The sequence below is a fragment of the Pipistrellus hanaki genome (genome assembly GCF_964339955.1).
Source record: "Pipistrellus hanaki genome assembly, chromosome: 8".
NCBI classification, from domain to species: Eukaryota; Metazoa; Chordata; class Mammalia; order Chiroptera; family Vespertilionidae; genus Pipistrellus; species Pipistrellus hanaki.
Window position 1 is genome coordinate 81638229 of NC_140510.1, and position 20020 is coordinate 81658248.

Below are 20020 nucleotides of genomic sequence, written 5' to 3' on the forward strand. Positions count from 1 at the left end.
CCTTTATTGTTGACATTATTATATATGTGCCTTTTTTCCCCCTCATTGACTCTTCTCCACCCTGCACCCACCAGCCCCCCACCCTCAGGCCCTCACCACACTGTTGTCTGAATTCACTCATATGCAGAACCTAATGAGCAAAATAAACTGATGGACAAAATGGATCCAGAGACATGGAAGCATGGGACAGACTGACAGATCTCAGGGGGAAGGCAGGACATGGGGTGGGTGGGGAGAGATTAACCAAGGAACTCCATGCATATAAGCATAATCCACAGACACAGACAATTGCACTTATACTTTGACATCCTTTAGTCTGGCTTTCTACCCTCCTCTTGTACTATTTTTCATTCCTCTCCTCTGTCAGCTTCTATGACCACATCCTGTTCCCCCTCTCCTTCCCCACTGACAGTCCTCTTTTTCTTCTTTTTCTCTCCGTACCATCACACCGTTTTCACTCCAAGGCTATCCTGCCCAATAAAACAGCCACTAGCACACGTGGATGTGAACAGATAGACCTGTGCCAGGTGGTGGGAAGTGTTGTGAAGAAAACTCAGCTGGGATCAGGGACAGAAGTGAGCGGGGTGCTGTTTTTGATAGGCTGGAGAGAGAAGTCCAGTCAGATATTGGAAGATGCTGAGAGAGAGGCCACGTGGGAGCTTGGGAAAAGGGCATTCCGGACAGAGGGAAGAGGAAGTGCATTCCAGAGGGAGCAGGTGGGGACCGCGTGGCTTGTTAGCAGGATGACACAGTGACTGGGACGAGGGGCGAGTGGTAGAGGCCTTTTAAAGAATGTCCTCTTTCCTCTGAGTGGAGTGCGCGCTAATGGATAGTTTTGAGGAGCTGGCTCTTATGTGGACAATAGACTGATGGAGGGACGGGAGGGAAACATGGATAACATTGTTAATCATGAATAACTGCCTTACCGATTAATTTAGATGGTAACAATACAGTAATAATGAAACTATCAAACTCTCTATTGGTTGACTCAAACTTGGGTTTAGAATAGATATCAATACAGGATCAGGTGTTGTGGACAAAGCAACACAAATACATGGTGCTCTCACTTTTTGATATGAGAATATATTTTCACTCACTTTTCTCATATGCAAGTGGGGTAATCTTACTTATTCTTGAAGGAATCATTTTAAAGTGTTTAACACAATGTCTGACACATGGTAAATACCCAATAAATGTTAATTATAATTAAATTGCAATTAATTTTGACAAAATAAATTAAGTACTTTATCAAGGGGACCCAATTTCACTTATAAAATTCCCGTCTATAAAAAGTCAGTGTACCCAGCTTTTCCAAAGACCCATTACTTACAATGACTTTCAGGAAAAAAACACCTACTGTAAAAATAAAGATAATAATAAGGCCTCCCAAATTTTTTACTTTAGTGTTTAAGTAATTGCTTCTTAAATTAAGGAAGTTTTTATTTTCTAGACATGGGTATACCCCTATCTTTTTTGGTTAAGAATATAGTGAAAGTTTCCTTCTAATCCGGTTGAATTCCATTTTGTCTATTAAAAAATTATTTCAATATTGATTTTAGTGGGTTAAACTAATTCATTTATAACCAACTCAAGACAACGAAATAATTGGTAATCCTATAATACTGTTCCCGGAAAATGCATTGACTTAAGTTGTTACATGTGACATATACTTGACAATGAAGGCTTGCTTTGATTAGTGCAGGTAAATAAAATGTTTATATGCTTCCCTTTGCAAAATTATTATAACAAAGTACTCCAGTAAACTTATTGTTAAATGGTTACTCTAGAATACATAGTTAAAGCTATTAGGCTAATAAAATTATTTTACTGGGGAATTCTCTTAATACTACGCTGCTATAAAAGGAAGGGACTCTTACCATTTGCAACAGCATGGATGAACCTGGAGAGCATCATGCTAAGTGAAATAAGTCAGAGAAAGATAAATATCACATGATCTCACTCATTTGTGGAATATAATGAACAACATAAACTGATGAGTAAAAACAGATTCAGAGACAGAGAGAAGCATAGATCAGACCATCAAACTTCAGAGGGAATGTAGGGGGAGAGATCAACCAAAGGACTTGTACGCATGCATATAAGCCTAACCAATGGACAGGAACACCAGGGGGGTGAGGGCATGAGTGGGGGTGGGGTGGGGCGAGTGAGGGAATGAGCAGGGATGGGGGATAAGAACACATATGTAACACCTTAATCAATAAAGAAAATTAAAAAAAAACCCCAGAAAAATAGAGTACAGTATTAAATCACATTCCCATGTGGAAATGTGGAGTTTTGAGGGCAAGGTTTTTATAGCAGGATACTATGTGTCTTTATATTTTATACTTTCACAGTGGATTTTGAGATGCTGGTTTGCTGAAATGGGGAAATCATTAGTAAATGGTCATTCTGCCATCTCCTTAAGAGAAGCAGCATGCACAAGAGTGTTGTTTGTGATACACAAATCTAAGTGGAATGTTTCACTGAAGAACTCTTACTCAGTACACTCAAAATACAATCTCCATGTTTGCTTTCTGTCTTAGTGAAAGTTTATTTTTAACACAAACATGCTCTGCTAATATAATTAGAAAATTCCTAATAGTTTGAATTATTAATTGCTTATCAGTGTTTTATGAATATTTTTAGAACTGCTTTCATTTTCCTTTTATTAAGCAGACGGGCCACGGGGAGGTCATAATAGGAAAGGCATCACCATGAAATGAATTTAAATTGTTTGACTGAGGAGACTTCATTTGTGCAAACAGAACGCAAGTCCCAGAAAACCAATTTAATGGTCAGAAAAACTTTAAGGTCTAATACTTCAATCAATTCCTATGCTTTCCTTTCTTGGATGAGTACAAATAGGCCTGTAATGTGTATTTAAAAAGTGAGTTGATGCCATGCTGCACATTTGTGGTCCTGCTGAAGAAACTTTGCAGCATTATTTTTCTGCATGCAGGGCAGGGCAAAGCAAAAGGAGCTTTATAGTTGTGGGTATGCGAAATAGTATATGCTTGTATCATTAATTAATTATTATCTTGTTTTTCAAGCAAACGACTGTAAACCTACTTTTGCCCTACCTGTATTTCTTTTTTTAATCCTATTATGGCTTTACATTTCAGATAAGATAAATAAAACATAAGTTTATTTATTTAATTTATCAAGTTGTTGAAAGTAAGGCAGTCTTAGTAGATGTAAAATAGATGTCCATAAAAGTTTAAATTCTTTAAAAAGATAGCTTTATAATGATGATTAATTTTGATATTTTTTTGTGAAGTAGAGGAAACTTACCTACTAGGATGCCCCCTATTTTAGGTAGCTAAGCCTAGTTGTTAGAGGACTGGAATATATCTTTTCTACTATGTCCAGTAGTAACAGTAATATGATGGTGATCACATGATCACAGTAACATTCCCTGAGCATTTTCGATGTGCTAGACAGAACATAAGCCACTTTACATGCTTTCTTCTAAATGAGGGGGAATTCAGGTGTTATTCTTCTGTTTACACAACTGAATGTCAACACAGCCACTTGCCTTTCCCAGTCACTGAACTTAAATGGCGCTCTCTCCTCCTCTTCATGCCGACTCATCAGCCTCGTGGTGGTGGCAGAGGGGTTCTCTCTTTCTTTGGTCCATCTTCATTCACACACACGGAGGGTAAAATCTGGAAAGAAGACATCATTTGTTCACCTATCATTGGCATACTCCTCAGATGATTTTTTTTTCAAGACTAAATATTTTAATGAATATTTTGGAGCACTTTCAAGCTATGGGCATGGAAATGGAGGGTAGATGGTGGAAGGGAGCCATGAGTACTGTGACATATTGTTTATTTTTATGCAGTAAACATTGCATAATGGTAGTAAAAAAATGATACAGGTCATCCTCCCTGAAAGGAGGAGGGGGAGGGGACTCTCAATGAAGGACACTTGAAAGAACAGACAGGACACTGGGGCCATATGCCACGTGTGACTTGATCAAGCCGCCTGGACACCTAACCTCTTCCCTCTTACCTGGCAGCATCGCAGTCCCTGCTAGTCAGCGATTACTGGGACATCACTCCTAAAGCAGAAATCTGCTTGCGTGCATTTCTTCGATGTGAACCTGTGTTTTGAAATACTGTGATCCCGAGAAGCAGATTTATTCCTTTCCGATCGTCCTGTGAGATGTCAGCACTCTAATTCAGCTTATCTCTTTTCAGAACACGAGAGTTTCTACGCAGTGGCACTTTGACATTTGACTGAGACTGCTAGACAATTACTTTTTCATTACAAATTATATTTTGTGTTTTTTATATTGAAACCAATATTATGGGGGTGGGCAAAATATTTCTATTAATTTTTTGCAGACAGCTTGGGCTTAAAATTAATATTTTTGCTTTATGCTAGGGATTTGCAGAATATACATCTATTTGAAGAATGCTTCTATATTACACTTCTGAATTTGAAGACCTTTCTCATCAAATTACCAATAATGCTAGTAATTTGATCTGCAGGTGGTGTGTATTTCTCATATGCATTACCAGAAAAACAAATCTTGTGTCTGCTTTCTTTTTCACAATTATCAGAACTAAGTAACTCAGTGCATTCTCTTTTAACTATGTATTTAAACAAGTTCAGAAGTCTTACATTTTGTAAAGCCATTATCTTGTGATTATTTGGAATTACTCTGTTTTGCCTATATTTCAATTTTATAAATAAATTCTTTTTGGAAGTAGGTGGATTATAAGTTATTTTGGCAGCAGCATGTCTTTCATTTTTCTTTACTTCAATAAAATGTGAATGAATGCTATTTATGAAAGTACAGGTTTTGACCCATTCATCCCCCATCTCAATATACAGTATGTTGATTGGGATTCTTCAATGAGAATTATAATGGAATCTTTGTTTTTCAATGTTCTTTGGAATTGTTCAATAGTGGATTTTAACTTACAGCTAAATAACTTTTTTTTTTTTTTTTTTTTTTTTTTTTTTTTTTAGAAAGGAACTAGCAAAGATCTTTAAAGTTATTATTATTTTTTCAGCAAGGCTAGAGAAGATCTTCTGAAAACTCAGAAAGAACGTGATTTTCATCGAATGCATCACAAGCGAATAATCCAAGAAAAAAACAAATTAATTAATGAGCTCAAAGGGTAAGCTGCTAATATTTGTTGGCGTATTTATTAAAGAGGTGTTTAATTAGTGTTAAACAGCTTGGTTATGGCAGAAGGTTTCATGTGAAGTTATTTATTCAACATTTATTTGGCATACTCTGTGCGCCATAACTAGACTATGCATCTGATGCTCAAAGACGAGCAAGTTTAGGCTCTTGCTGTCCTGCCTCTGCCCTCTGCAAGGGCAGCTCAGGCATTTCCATGTTGCTGAGGTTCGGCTCTCACTTTTTCTAAGTTTCTAAGAGCTACTCCAGGAGTGATTTCGCCTCCTTTGTTGGTGTTCTTGCTCCAGTACTTGGAAAATTCAGTGTCTTAAAGAAACTGGTTCAAGGTCAATGAATTTTTATTTGACCAGTCCTAGTTTATAGCCCTTTTTATCAAGTTCCTCAAAGTCCAATCTTTGGGGCACTCTTCTGGTTCCTGTTAGTATATGGTGAGTAATTCTTGGAGCAGTTGGAGGTATAGTATCTTTCTTCCCTTGTCAGACCATTGGCCTGGCAGTCAGGAGAGGAGGGAAGAGGAGTAATTCCAGAGCCATCTCTTACCTTGCGATGAAGAGATTTCTGAAGCAGCATTTTCTAGGGAAGAAGGGCCACCTCTGCAAGCCCATGGGGCCTGGGAAAAGGAGCCACAGACTAAGATCCTCAGGGCCATCCTAACTGCTAGAGAAAAATATGTAATTTCCTGTTGATAAAAAGAGTCAATTCATCAGGAAAGGTCAACATGCATGAATCTGATATAAGAGTTTCAGAATATATGGAGCAAAACCTGATAAAACAGAAAGGAAGTATAAATATTTCCACATTTACATTTGAAGATTTTTCACACTAATCTTTTAGCAATTAGTAGAAAAATAGGCAAACATTCTCTAAGTCTATAGAAGAAGACAAGTTAATTGAGCATAATTGACCTTTTTGAATTCTTGGTTTTTCAAGTTCACATGGAATGTTCACCAAAATAGGTCATATGCTGAGCCATAAAAAAGAAAATCTGTGTGTTAATCGATGTCATGCAAAATATTTGGACCAAATTAAATTTAAAAAAATGATGACACAAAGCTCTGTGGAGAATTCCCAGTTACCTGGAAATTTAGTAGAATCATTCTGAATAAGACATGAGTCAAAGAAGGAAATGGGAAAATGTTTCGAACTGACTGATTGGAAATGTAGCATTTTAAAATTTTTGGGATGAATCCAGGTGAAAGTGATCAATGCTTAGATTAGAAAAGAAGAAAATTTCAAACCAGTGATCTAATCTTGAACTTAGAAGCTCAAAAGACCAAATTAAATGCGAAGAGGGAAAAACAAAAGAAATAATATAAATAAAAATGTAACCAATAAACTTACAATGGGACAAACATAAGAAAAAAAAAATCAACAAACACACATATTGGTTGCTGTATTGAGTGAAAGGAGCCAGTTTCCAAAGAGAACATATTCTGATGTGTCCCAAATACATGAAAGTCTAGCATCTCCTGAGACGTTAAAATGCTCTATAACTTAGTGACAAGGTGGACTATTTAGACATGCATAGTTATGAAAACTCTAAACTGTAACAGTAAAGATCTGTATATTTTATTGCATGTAAATTACAATTCAATAAAAAAAAGTAAAGTATTTTAGAATCATTTTCAAACAAAACAGATTCTTAGAGGTGTTTCTATCATAAGCTGAGTGTGTTTTTTCTGTGAGATAATAAATATATTTTTATATTTAATTTCCTTAATATGAGGTTAATCAAACTTGTTCTCACGACCACCCTTTATTTTGATGTGAATGAAATGACACTCTTTCTGTTCAGTCATCTATTGCTGATAACCATTGTCTTTCTGAAAGTTGTTCTGGATTACAGGCACACAGTTTTCCTCTCTGTCTGTGAATGGCAGTGATTTTCTTAGTGTGTGTTTGAATACCTGGAAAGGCGACTTCCCAGCTCCCAGTCCGGAGGCAGGGAAGTTGTAGGCCGTCTAATGCTGCTTGCTCTTCTCGGTTCTGTTATGCTGACCTTTACATGGTTATTCATTTTTATTCCAATGCCAAGGAAACGTTCCGATGTTAAATAGAAATCACCGATTTAGCGGAATTACCCTCTAAGGTGCCCTTTCCTTTTCCCAGGTTGAGGTTACATTATGCATCGTATGAACCCACCATCAGAGTGCTACTTGACAAGCACCACAATTTACTGCGGCAGAAAATGCTCACCACCATGGAGAGAGACAAAGCCATTGAGCAGGTAAAAAGACTGTCAAAGGTACCTCACAATGATTTTTACCTATTTATTTGTTTATGACAAAATTCAAAAGAATGTTTTATTCCTGAGATAAGTATAAAAAATATCCACCAGCTGTCATATGATAATAAAGATTCATTTGGAAACATTCAGAAACATATTTAATCTATTTTAAACCTGTAAAGGTTTTTTTTTTTTATTAAATTAAATATTATTGAATTAAAGCAAAATTTTACAGGAAATTATTAGAGTTAGAGAAAAAACTCAAAGTATAAAATAAATGTTCATCTATAATAATAAAAGTGTGATATGCCAATTAGACCAGGCATCCTTCCGGGCGTCCTTCTGGGCAACCTCCCTACAAAGCCGGGCTGTGAGGGAAGCCCGAGTCCCAGGTGCCTGCTGTGGATGGAGGGAGGCTTGGGTCCCGGGTGCTAGCAGCTGGAGGGGAGCCAGAGCCAGCAGCCAGGGGATGGAAGGCCTACTCTTGCACAAATTTCGTGCACCGGGCCTCTAGCAATTCTATAAATAAATGAAAGATGGGAGGAGAAAATAGCTCTTCAAAGAAGAATTCTAAGTAACATATGTAGATAATCTTTCTCCCAAGGAGGTGGAGCTTAACCCCTAAGCAGTTAAGTGTTGGCTACACTTACTGACTTGCTTCCAAAAGAACAGTGAAAATGTAATTGTACAGTGGAGAAACCTGGCAAGTTCAACTGCAGAAAGGTGATCAAAGTTAGTGTCATCATGTTTATAGCATGTGCCCTTGATGTGATGTGCTGATAATAGCATTTCTACTCCGCGGTGTTCCTCCTCAAACTCATAAATCCACTCAACATGAGAAAACACCAGAAAAACCAAAATTTATGGACATTTGCAAAGCAGTGCCTGGCCAGTATTCCTCAAGACACGATGGCTAACTATAAGGTAGTACTGTGGAGGGGATCCTGAAAAAGAAAAAGTTTATTAGGAAAACATAATGAAATTAGAATAAAATATGGATTTGTGTTAATAAAATGTACCAATATTAGTTCATTACTTATGAAAAATATGCCACAGTAACACATGATGTGATGGAGGGAGATGGGCTGCAGGAATACAGGAACTATCTGTACTATATTTGCAACTTTTGTGTAAATTTCACACTTTTAAATAAGAGGTGCATTTAAAAGTTTTATAATATATTTTGCATCCAAGAATAGATAAAAAATTTTCACTCCTTTTTTAAAAGCATTTCATGAACACTAATAAAATGTTACAATTTATTATCTGCTATTTCCTATCAATAAAGAAATGTAGCTACTCAGTGGAAGTAGAAAAGAATGTGTAAATCTGTATGTAACTAAACATAAGGTATTTTGTGTTTGTGTATGTAATCATATGCAATGAGGGATGAGATACTTTTTCATCTTTTAAAAAATATATTTTATTGATTTTTCTTTTACAGAGAAGAAGGGAGAGGGAGAGGGATTGAAAGGTAGAAACATCAATTCAGCTTCCTCCTGCACATTTCCTACTGGGAATGTGCCACAGCCGACTCTGGTTCATGCCCTTGACTGGAATTGAACCTGGGACCATTCACTTCGCAGGTTGACACTCTATCCACTGAGCCAAACTAGTTAGGGCATTTTTAAAATTATTATTGTTTTTTAAATCTTTTTAAGGTTGATTTTTACATTTAAGTCTATTGTTCAGGAACTATAGGGAAATGGCATGCCACCAAACTAATATTCTTAATTGTAATACATTCAATAAAACAAGGAATCTCTATGGGTGGAAAACTAGCTAAGAGTTTTAGGAATAATAACAATCTCTTCATCTTTTATTCCCCAACTAATACCTACCTCATGTTTTATGAACATAAATAAATTAAGTTGTTGTGAAGCAGTTTCAACAGAGGGAGGTGTCTCTTAAAGTAGAGAACTGAATATTAATTATTATTCAGAATGTGGAATGAATATTCTTAATTCAGGAGACTATGCTGCAAAATAAATGTTTCAGCCCTTAGCTGGGTGGCTCAGTTTATTGGAGCATCATCCTGTACACCAAAAGGTTGGGAGTTTATTCCATGTCAGTTCATGTTTCTAGGTTGTGGGTTTGATCCCTGATCCTGGTATATGTGGGAGGCAACCAATTGATGTTTTTTTCTCTCTCTGCCCTTTCCTCACTGTAAAAAAATCAATAAAAACATATCCTCATAAACATATTATTTAGAAAATAATAAAATAAATGTTTCAAATGCTTAACTATAATAGGTACTTAATAATTTCCTGTGGAATTTAATTTAAATTTTATATTACATTTTTCTTTTGTTGCCATTTATGTTTAAAATTTTAAATACATAAGACTTAATACAAGAGAGATTAATTTTTTATATTTTACAATCAATACTTAAACATTGCACTTTTAAACTATTTTGCATATTTTTGGATTATTATTATTATTATTATTATTATTTTAGATTTCTGCATATCAATCATCATCAAAGAGTATGGACCCATGGAATGGTTACCAAGATACTAAAGTTAGAGGTAAAAGTATAATGTGATAAAACTATATTTTAATATTGATTGGTGATGTCACAACTTTACCATAGCTCAAAATCCTAGAGATATTTAAAAGTGAATAAATGGTGTGGTAACTATTGTATAAATGAAAATGTTTATGAAAAGACAAAGAAGTATTGATGTGAATCTATATAGGTTAGTTTTAGAGAAAAATATGAGTAACCTAAATGGGAGGATTTCTGGGTGTGAGAGAGTATCTAGTACCACATTAGTCTTCTCCCCCAAAGCTCTAAAACTATACTATACCCTGAGTGGCCAGATTATTATGATCTCTGAATGCATCATAATCTGGCCACTCAGTGTAGACTGGCCACAGAGTTGGGATTTTAAAATAAAGTTTTTCCATGTATAAGAACTGCATTGTGGGTAGTTAGAAAGAAGCAGAGGACTTACTAGCCAGAGGCTGGGGTCCACTATCTTCTGGTCCCTTGACATAAAGATTTGCAAGATTTCCCTTCTACATAGATCCACTGAGCAGCCAGATTATTATGATCTCAATGCATAATAATCTGGCCACTCAGTATATGAGTGCATGAATTTGTGCATGGGTGGGGATCAGCCAGTCTGGTCAGGGAGAGGGGACATTGGCAGTTGGCTGGCCTGCCTGCTGGTTGAAGTCCTGGTTGATGGGACACTTTGCATATTAGCCTTTTATTATATAGGATATACACTGAGTGGCCAGATTATCATGCGTTCAGAGATCATAATAATCTGGCCACTCATTGTACATATGAGGCAATGATGTTTATCCATTGGAAAATAGCACAAGTCACAGAAGGCCAGTGACAGAAGGCAGATGTGTAAGTCGAGCTCCATCATCCACATGCCTTTGTGCCTGGGAAATTTTCCAAATAAGCTCCATGGAGATCGAAGTCAAGGAGGGCGCAGCAGGTCTGCAGGAACTGAAAAGGCAAGTTGTGATAGCAACAGAACACGTGGGAAAGGGCACCAGGTAAGAGGGTGCTGCAGTGAGCAGGGCCCCGTTTGCGAAGGACTTTACTACAAATCCTTAGTTGATGTCTGGACTCCACATGCAAGACTTACTGAGACTTATTCAAAGAGAGAAGCTCCTATAGGAGAAAAAGGAGACCAGAGATTCTAGAGGTCAAGCAATAACGGGAGACTTGGAGTTCTAGCCACGCCTGGATGGAGAGACTTCTTTAACACCCTGTACCCTGGTATTAGCATTCAGCATCCTGTACCCATCCTCTAAAATAAAAACAAAACAAAACAAAACAAAACAAAAAACAAAGCTTACATCAAGTCCCGAGAAGAAATGGAGATTAGAGTTTGAATCTTGCCAAGTTAGACAATCTTGGACAATATTTAGCGCTTCCCATGAATCTACTACACACAGCCTAAAATCAAGCCTTGAAATACAAGGGGACCAAAAAGTGAAACTGTGTGCTAGAAAAAATAATCAGTACCTTTCAGAGGAAGACAAGTTGTTCAGATTCTTTATGACCTCTCATATATATTTCTCCTTATTTAATTAAAATGTTCTAGTCATGTTGTAGAAACATGAAAATATGAGCAACAATTAAGAAAAAGAGCAGTAAATGGAAACCTACACTGATACAGCTCAGGTGTTAAATTTAGCAAATAAAAATATTAAAGAGGCTATTTAGAACATGATCAAGGACTTACAGGAAAATATGACATCAATAAGTGAAGAGATAGGGAATCTTGGCAGACAAATGGAAACAAAAAAAAAGGAAATAGAAATTCTAGTACTGAGAAAGATAGTTATCTACAAAGAAAATTTTATATTTATCAACAGATTGCAGATTACAGAAATGCCAGTGAATTTTAAGAGATCAAATAATCTGTTCTAAAGAAGAAATAGAAGAAAAAAGAAATAAAATTTATCTATTTAACATATATATATGTTAAATATATATATATGTTAAATATATATATGTTAAATATATATATATATATATATATATATATATATATATATATATATATATATATATATATATATATATAATTAGAGTCCCAAAGGAGGAAAGAATGAGAATGGGGTATAAGAATATTTAAACAGAAAATTTTAACAAGCGAGAAAAGACATCTATAGTAATAAAAGCTTACTGTGCTAATTATACTGATCTGCCTTCCAGATGAACCCAGGGCTGAGAGGGCCAGGTCCCTTGCATGAATTTCGTGCTCCAGACCTCTAGTATTACATAAAGGAAAACAATAATACAAATAAAGGCTGATTTCACATGAGAAATCATGGTAGCTAGGAACAATGAAATGACATCATTAAAATGTGGCAAATTTTTGTCCTAGTCTGTTTGGCTAAGTGGATAGAGCATTGGGCTGCGGACCTAAGGGTCCCGGCCCCAGTCCCATCAAAGGCACATACCTTGGTTGCAGGCTTCCTGGAGCCTTGAAGGAGGCAACCAATTGATATGTTTCTCTCTGTCTTTCCCTTTCTCTTCCACTCTCTCTCAAAATCAATGGGAAAATATCCTCGGGGGAAGGTTAAAAATAAATAAATAAAATAAAACGTGACAAAAACTTAATCCAGAATTTTATATACAACAAAAATGTTCTTCTAATATTAGGGTGAAGAGTAAACATTTGAATATAAATGAAAGCTGAGAGATTTTGTTGCAAGCCATTTTGAAATACAGTAAATACTAAAGGATTTTCTTTGGGCTGAAAGAAAAAAAAAAAAGAAGAAAATGGAGATCTACCGAATTGAATATTGAGATTTAGAAATGTTAAATTATGGTTAATATAAAGATTATATTTTTCTTTTCTTAATTTTCATTAAAAAATGACATAAAATTAGATAGTATTTATTAGGCTTGTATAAGATAAAATAATTTTGGGGTGGTACAAATGTTCTATATCTTGAGTTGGATGGTGGTTATATGCCTACTTATCTTTGATAAAACTTTCCAACTCTATACTTTAAAAATATGCATTTTATTATATATATAAACTAAACTTCAAAGAAGTTGATTTAAAAAAGAATGATGGGAAACTCTAAATAATAGAAAGACTTTGAAATGGTGAATTTTCTTAATAAAAATAACATCCTGTTATTTCCAGATGAGTATTCATTATATTCTCTAATTAATTAATGCTTAAAAGAAATATGTAGCATTATTATATTTCAAATGTTTTTCTTAGCCTTGGTTCAGTAGTTCCTTTCCTAAGATTTTATGTTACAGCAATATCAGCTATGTTCAGTGATGCCTAAAGAGACTAATCTACACAAGGATGTTTATTATAGTCATATCTATAGTAACAAAACAATACAAGCAATCTTATTCTTCACACACAAGTGAATGCCTAAATATAGCTGGTCATACAATACTAGAAAGTCTTAAAAATCATGCATAAGAAAATGCTCATTTATTATGTTAATAGAATGTTAAGAAATAAGGAACATTGATATAGTATGAGGGCATGTCTTAAATATATGTATAGAAAAATGATTGGATGATACACAAAAATGTTGACATAATTTTCTTTGTGTGCTTACTCTATTTGAATATTATGCCTGTTTAAATCAAACAATTATTCATTTTACATGTAGATCACTTTTAAGTATATATTAAGATTATATTAATTATATAATTAGAGGTAAATCTGAAAGATTAATATGAAACTATTGTAATCTAGAAGCTTTAACTCACAAAAATTCTGAAAAAGGATATAAAAATGGCTTAAAGGTTGAGGAACTTTGTACACTTGATTGGTGCTAATCTCTAAGGCTATATTCTGCTCTAATAGTTTATGATTTTACATGTTTATTCTTGATATCTCTATCAAAAAAACTAATGGTTTGCAGATAACTCCTTTATAAAATTATCTCCTGGTATTTAATTTAATTAAAAATGGAACACATTTCATGTTTTACTAAGCTGACATTTATAAGTTATTTGGAAGATCAAGTTTGTAATTATATTTTGATCTGTGATATTTTTGAAGTGGCTTTTGATCAAAGGGAATAAGTTCCTACCCGACGTGAAGAAATAGATTCTTTTAGTTGAATGATTCTAATTATGAATAAAATTACCTTCTTAAATCCTGTACTGAATAACTTTCTTGGTGCTCGTAAACATGCACTCTGATTTTAGACAAGAGACTTGCAATACCTTTGCAATAACTTTTCTCAGCTTCTGGTGTCAGCATTTGACTATGTCAGTAACTGTCATCACTCTCTTTGCCTGATCCGCTTGGAACCTTGTTAATCCAGGGATTATAACTGGAAAAGATGTTGGGTTTATTGGTCAAGTGGTTGTTCCTCATGTAAAGCCTGCTGGCCTTTGCAATAATTTTCATAAATTTAACACCCTCCCTCTCCTTTCACTCAGTTTCCTTTATTTTTAAATCCTAATTAGAGGAAATGTTTTTATTGATTTTAGACAGAGAGGAAAGGACACACATACACACATACACACACACACACACACACACACACACACACACACAGAGAGAGAGAGAGAGAGAGAGAGAGAGAGAGAGAGAGAGAGAGAGACCAACCGACCTGCATTCTGGGTATGTGCTCTGATCCTGATGGGCAGTGCAACCTGAGACCTTTCAGTGCCACCCCATCTGGGGCTTAGTTTAATTTTTAAAATATTTTATCAATTTGTTTTCTTTCTGTCATCTATCTATCCATTTGCTTTGGGCAATAGAAGTTCTTCAGATTAAAATTGGATTCATTCTGTAGTTAAGGAACAATTAATTGCCATTATGCTGAACTTTGGGAAAAAGACAAATTAATTTTTATTTAATTCAAATTTAGACAATAGGACAAATATTGAACTCATTTGGAGTGAAATTATCAAAGAATTTTAAACAGGCCCTGATATTTGACTAATCAAAGTAGGTTGCTAACTTTATTATTTATTTAAAATCAGCTTGTTGTTTGGAAATACAGGGGGAAACTATGTGAAAAGGAAAGGTTTTTACTCTCACTTTTGGTTTTACCTCAGATGATTTCATTAGCAATGTTCTTTATGTCCAAGAGTTTGGAGACCAATTTTATGATTATATTGGAATATTATCCTGTGTTTTTCTTTCGGTTTTCTTCAACATCTAGAAGCATAGAGAATAATATTTTATTAATACATTCTTCTTTTTTAAATGCCTTATTATTATTTAGTCCCATTTGTGAAATTTTGTTGTTGTTTACCATTCTCTCCTTTGACACTCTTCGACTTTGTCCATAAGCACATGGAACCTCATGATAACAGGAATTTGGATATAATGATAACAGGAATTTGGATATAATGCTTTCTAGCTGGCTTGCCATGCCATTTTATTAGCCTTACAGGAATACCAACCTGCATTTTTGGTAAACAAATTTGAGACTTCACTGATGACATTTTAGTATGGCATCAGTATTGTTAGTTTAAAAAATGTGTCATGACTTTGACTTGCATATTTTTGTTGTATTTCTTACAGAAAAGCAGCATGCGTATTAATGACAAATGTGCTATCTCGTAGGTATTCCTGGCTATAAAAAGGAATTTGCATCAGAAGGTCCTACTCAGAGAGCACTTCGTGAAGCTAGGGAACAATACAAAAGTAAACTCAAGACGAAAGAGCGCAGAAAGGTATGGTGTTTATTTTTGTTTCCACTCATTTATTCTTGACCCTCAGGTCTTCAGGTCCACCAACTCATAGGGTTATCATTATTTTACTGGAAAAGGAGTTTAGAGCTTATATACTTTGAGCCCCTTGGTGTAGGGATAGAAAATGGATGTCCTCTGACATTATGGAACTAGTTAATTGGGGGACACCCATGGTTTAGTGGCAGGGATGGCTCAGTGAACCACTCTGCCATGGATTCCAACTGAAGCATGACCGTGTCTGCTCACCTGCTCATTCTTTTCTGCTTAAAATCACCTCTCTCTAAACAAAATAAATCCTGGGTCATTCCTTATTTATTTTTTCACTAGAGGCCCAGTGCATGAAATGTGTCACTTGGGGGTGGTCCTTCAGCCCAGCCTGCACCCTCTTGTAGTCCAGGAGCCCTTGAGGGATGTCCGACTGCTGGCTTAGGCCCACTCCCCATTGGGAGTGACCTAAGCTGACGGTTGGACATTCTTAGTGCTGCAGTGAAGATGGGGAGGCTCCTGCCACCATGGCTGCGCTCATCAGCTGTGAGCTCCTGTGGGAGTGCACTGACCACCAGGAGGCAGCTGCTGCATTGAGCTTCTGTTCCCTGTGGGTCTGTGTGCATCCTAGTTACTGGTCATTCCACCGTCACACCAAAACTTTCTCTCTGACATCCCCCGAGGGGTTCCAGATTGCGAGAGGGTACAGGCCAGGCCAAAGGACCCACCAGTGCACGATCAGGGCTGGGGAGAGATGCAGGAGGGATGTGGAAGGTTGGCGAGCTGAGGAGGAGCCTTGGGAGGGATCCAGAGTGTGTCTGGCTGGTCTTGCTCAGCCCAGATCAGCTGGACCCCAGCAGAAAGCTCACCTATTGGTCAGAGCATCTGCCCCCCTGGTGGTTAGTTCACATTATAACAACTGGTTAACCAGTTGACTGCCCCATGGTGATCAGTGCACATCATAGCGAGCAGTTAAGTGGCCTTAGCATATCATCAGCATATTACACTTTGATTGGTTGAACGGTTGACCAGATGACCACTTAGAATATTAGGCTTTTATTATATAGGTTAGTATGACTTCAGATTTTCTTAGTCTACTTTAAAAGTAGAATGGAAAGAATTACATCTCATTTAAGAATCTTCCTATAGCCTAGCCAGTGTAGCTCAGTGGTTAAGAGTCCATCTATTAACCAGGAGGTCACAGTGAGATTCAGGGTCAGGGCACATACTTAGGTTGGGTGCTCAGTCGCAGGTATGGAGCATGAGGGAGACAGCCAATCAATGATTCTCTCTCATTGATGTTCCCTTCCTCTCCCTTCCTCTCTCTGAAATCAATAAAGAAAAAACACATCCATATTAAAAAGAATCTCCTTATAATGAGTTCCTTTGCCTTGCAATCAGGCCGATAGTTAATTTTTTTTGTGTAATGATTGCAGAAAAATTGGCATTAAAAATGTCTGGGCAGAGAGATAAAAAATGAGGAAGAAAGAAAACCCTGGGAGGGGTTTTAGTTTCTTCTTAAGAAAATTGCATAAATATCTAACTGAGGTAATGAATTTTCTTCATAAAGTAGTTGTTTTCTTCGAGTTCTAAAATATCAGGCATTCATTTAAAGATGAACACATTTACATTGTAATATATTTTAGCCATAGTTCTGTAAAACAACCAAGTGTTATGAATTCAAATACTATAATATAATATAATATAATATAATATAATAAATCATTTACTTAGCTAGTATCAATAACACTTTCCTTCTAAATGGTATGCATTGGAATTCAGTATTGTATATAATATCTGTTTATTGTTGCTGTTGTTAATCCTCACTGGAGGATATTTTTCCATTGATTTTTAGAGAGAGTGGAAAAGAGAGAGAGAGAAGGACAGAGAGAAACATGGATGTGAAGGAAACACATTGGCTTGTTGCCTCCAGGATGAGACCCTGACCAAGGTCAGGGCCAGGGAGGAGCCTGCAACCAAGGTATATGCCCTTGTCCAGAATGGAACCTAGGACCCTTTGGTTGGCAGGCCGATGCTCTATCCACTTAGCCAAACTGGCTGAGGCTATATAATATCTGAACAAAATGCAGGCTAAATGCTTTTGGGTTACACTAAGGCTTTGATGATCTTTTTTGGTGATATTCATTTTAGTATTTTACTATCACTGTTGTTCCTATTGACTTGTGGATTATCTGTTATTGTTCCTACTAATTTATGGTATCTTTGCTAGATCCCCTCTTCTAGTCAGCTCCTTCCCAGCTTCACCATGCCAGCAGCTTCCCATCAGGGCGGACCTTTCCTTTTCACCTCCATACCCTTCCCCACTCCCCCACCTGCCTTTGATTGGAGTCTCAGCCAGAAGCAAGCAGAGCTGTTGGGATGACTGCTGCTGTCAATAAGTAGTGCTTGTTCTTGTTTGGGTAATTTGTGTTTATCTCCACGGAGATTAGCAGTGCAGGTAGCAAATAGAGCGCTCAGAACAATAGACGTAACAGCCGGTAAGGATTTAGGTGTGATGACAGCGATTGTCATCGGCAGCATTTTCATCTCCTAATGGCATCTGCATTCTCTCAGGTGGTAAATCATACTTAGAGATGATTTCTCCATTCATTCCCTAAGTGCTGTGGCTTGTAAGACTTTCCATTAGTAACACAATCTAACAAAAAGCTACTCAAGTATTGGACAAGTACATTACATATTTCTGCATACTATATACATTTTTATTGGTGTTGCATTAAAATATTTAATACCTACAACATAATAGAAAAATTCAGGCCTTACCAAAGAAGGAGTGAAGAATATAGTGAATTCTCCCTCCCTTTACTGGATTACCATTTTTACCAATTTTATTTTCCTTTTCCTGCAAGTGTGTACACTTTGACCACATCTCCCCGATTCTCCACACCTCTGCCCCTGGCAACCACCAACCTCCTGTCTATTTCTATAAGTTTGGATTTGTTTTTACATTCCACATATAAGTGTGTCATACACTATTTTTCTTTATCTGATTTCATTGAGCATCATGTCCAAAGGGCCACTTATGTTGTTTTAAAGAGCACGTGTCCTTACTCATGGCTGAATAATATTCCATTCCTGTTATTTCCATATCTTGGATGTTGTGAATACTCCTGCAATGAACTTAAGAGTGCTACTATCTCTTAAAGATCCTGTTTTCGTTTTCTTTGGGAATATATCTAGATAATTTTTTGAGGGACCTTCAAACTGCTTTCCAAAGTGGCTGCACACATTTACATTCTCACCAACAGTACAACAAAGTACCTGTATCTCCACATCCAATTGTGGCCTATGTTATATTGAGGTATGTTTCTTAAATATCCAATTTGCTGAGGGGGTTTTATACTGAAAAGATGTCGAACTTCACAAATCCTTTTCTTGTGTCTGTTGAGATGATCACATGACTTTTTTCTTTTTTCTTTTTTGTATTTTGTGAAAACACAAGTTGGTTTTAATTGAACATAGGATAAGAAAATTAGAAAAACAATTTTGCTTACAGTATTCAAAACTTATGGTTTCCATATGACAAAGAAGACACTGGAGTCATTGAGGAGTGAGTGAAATTCAAACTGTATCTTAGATGCTAAACAGTCCTCCTGATTAAAATAATAAATTTGTTTTTAACAATTTGAAAAAGATTCTGAGCTGACATTTTTTAAACATTTCTTTATTAAGTTATTACATATGTGTCCTTATCCCCCCATTTCCCCCCTGCCCCCACTCATGTTCTCACCCTCCTGCTGTCTGTGTCCATTGGTTATGCCTATATGCGTGCATACAAGTCCTTTGGTTGATCTCCCCGCCTTACCCCACCCTCACCTACCTTCCCTCTGAGGTTTGACAGTCTGATCGCTGCTTCTCTTTCTTTGGATCTATTAATATTTGTTGTTCATCAGTTTATGTTGTTCATTATATTCCACAAATGAGTGAGATCATGTGATATTTATCTTTCTCTGACTGGCTTATTTCACTTAGCATAATGCTCTCCAGTTCCATCCATGCTGTTGCAAATGGTAAGAGTTTCTTCTTTTTTGACTTTTATCTTTCATTTTATTACTGTAATATCACACGTACTAACTTGCTTATGTTAAACCACCTTATATCCCAAGGGTAAATCCCACTTGATCATGGTGTAAGATCCTTTTAATTCATTGAATTCAATTTACTAATACTTAATTGAGATTTTTGAATTTATATTCATCAGAGCTAGTGGTACATATTTTCTTGTAGTGCCCTATTTGGATTTTTGTATTATGAGTCTGGGGGTGTTTCATTCTCTTCATTTTTTTGGGAAGATTTTGAGAAGGATCTGTGTTAAGTCTTTTATTCATGTATGGTAGACCTCACCAATTAAGCAATCTGGTTCTGGCCTTTTTTGTTTGGGAAGTTTTTTTTATTACACATTATTCTTCTTATATTAGTTGTTCAGATTTCCTGTTTCTTTGGTTGCATATTTCTTGGAATTTAT

General features: G+C 36.1%; 1 protein-coding gene across 1 annotated transcript in view; it reads left to right on the forward strand.

The window, feature by feature from the left end:
• SPAG16 (sperm associated antigen 16) overlaps positions 1-20020 on the forward strand; it is a 563299-nt gene that overhangs the window by 24761 nt on the left and 518518 nt on the right. The window contains exons 6-10 of the mRNA XM_084891337.1: positions 5025-5132; positions 7268-7385; positions 10713-10901; positions 14050-14116; positions 15425-15534. Coding sequence (XP_084747463.1) covers positions 5025-5132; positions 7268-7385; positions 10713-10901; positions 14050-14116; positions 15425-15534 — 592 coding nt within the window. The remainder of the gene's footprint in view (positions 1-5024; positions 5133-7267; positions 7386-10712; positions 10902-14049; positions 14117-15424; positions 15535-20020) is intronic.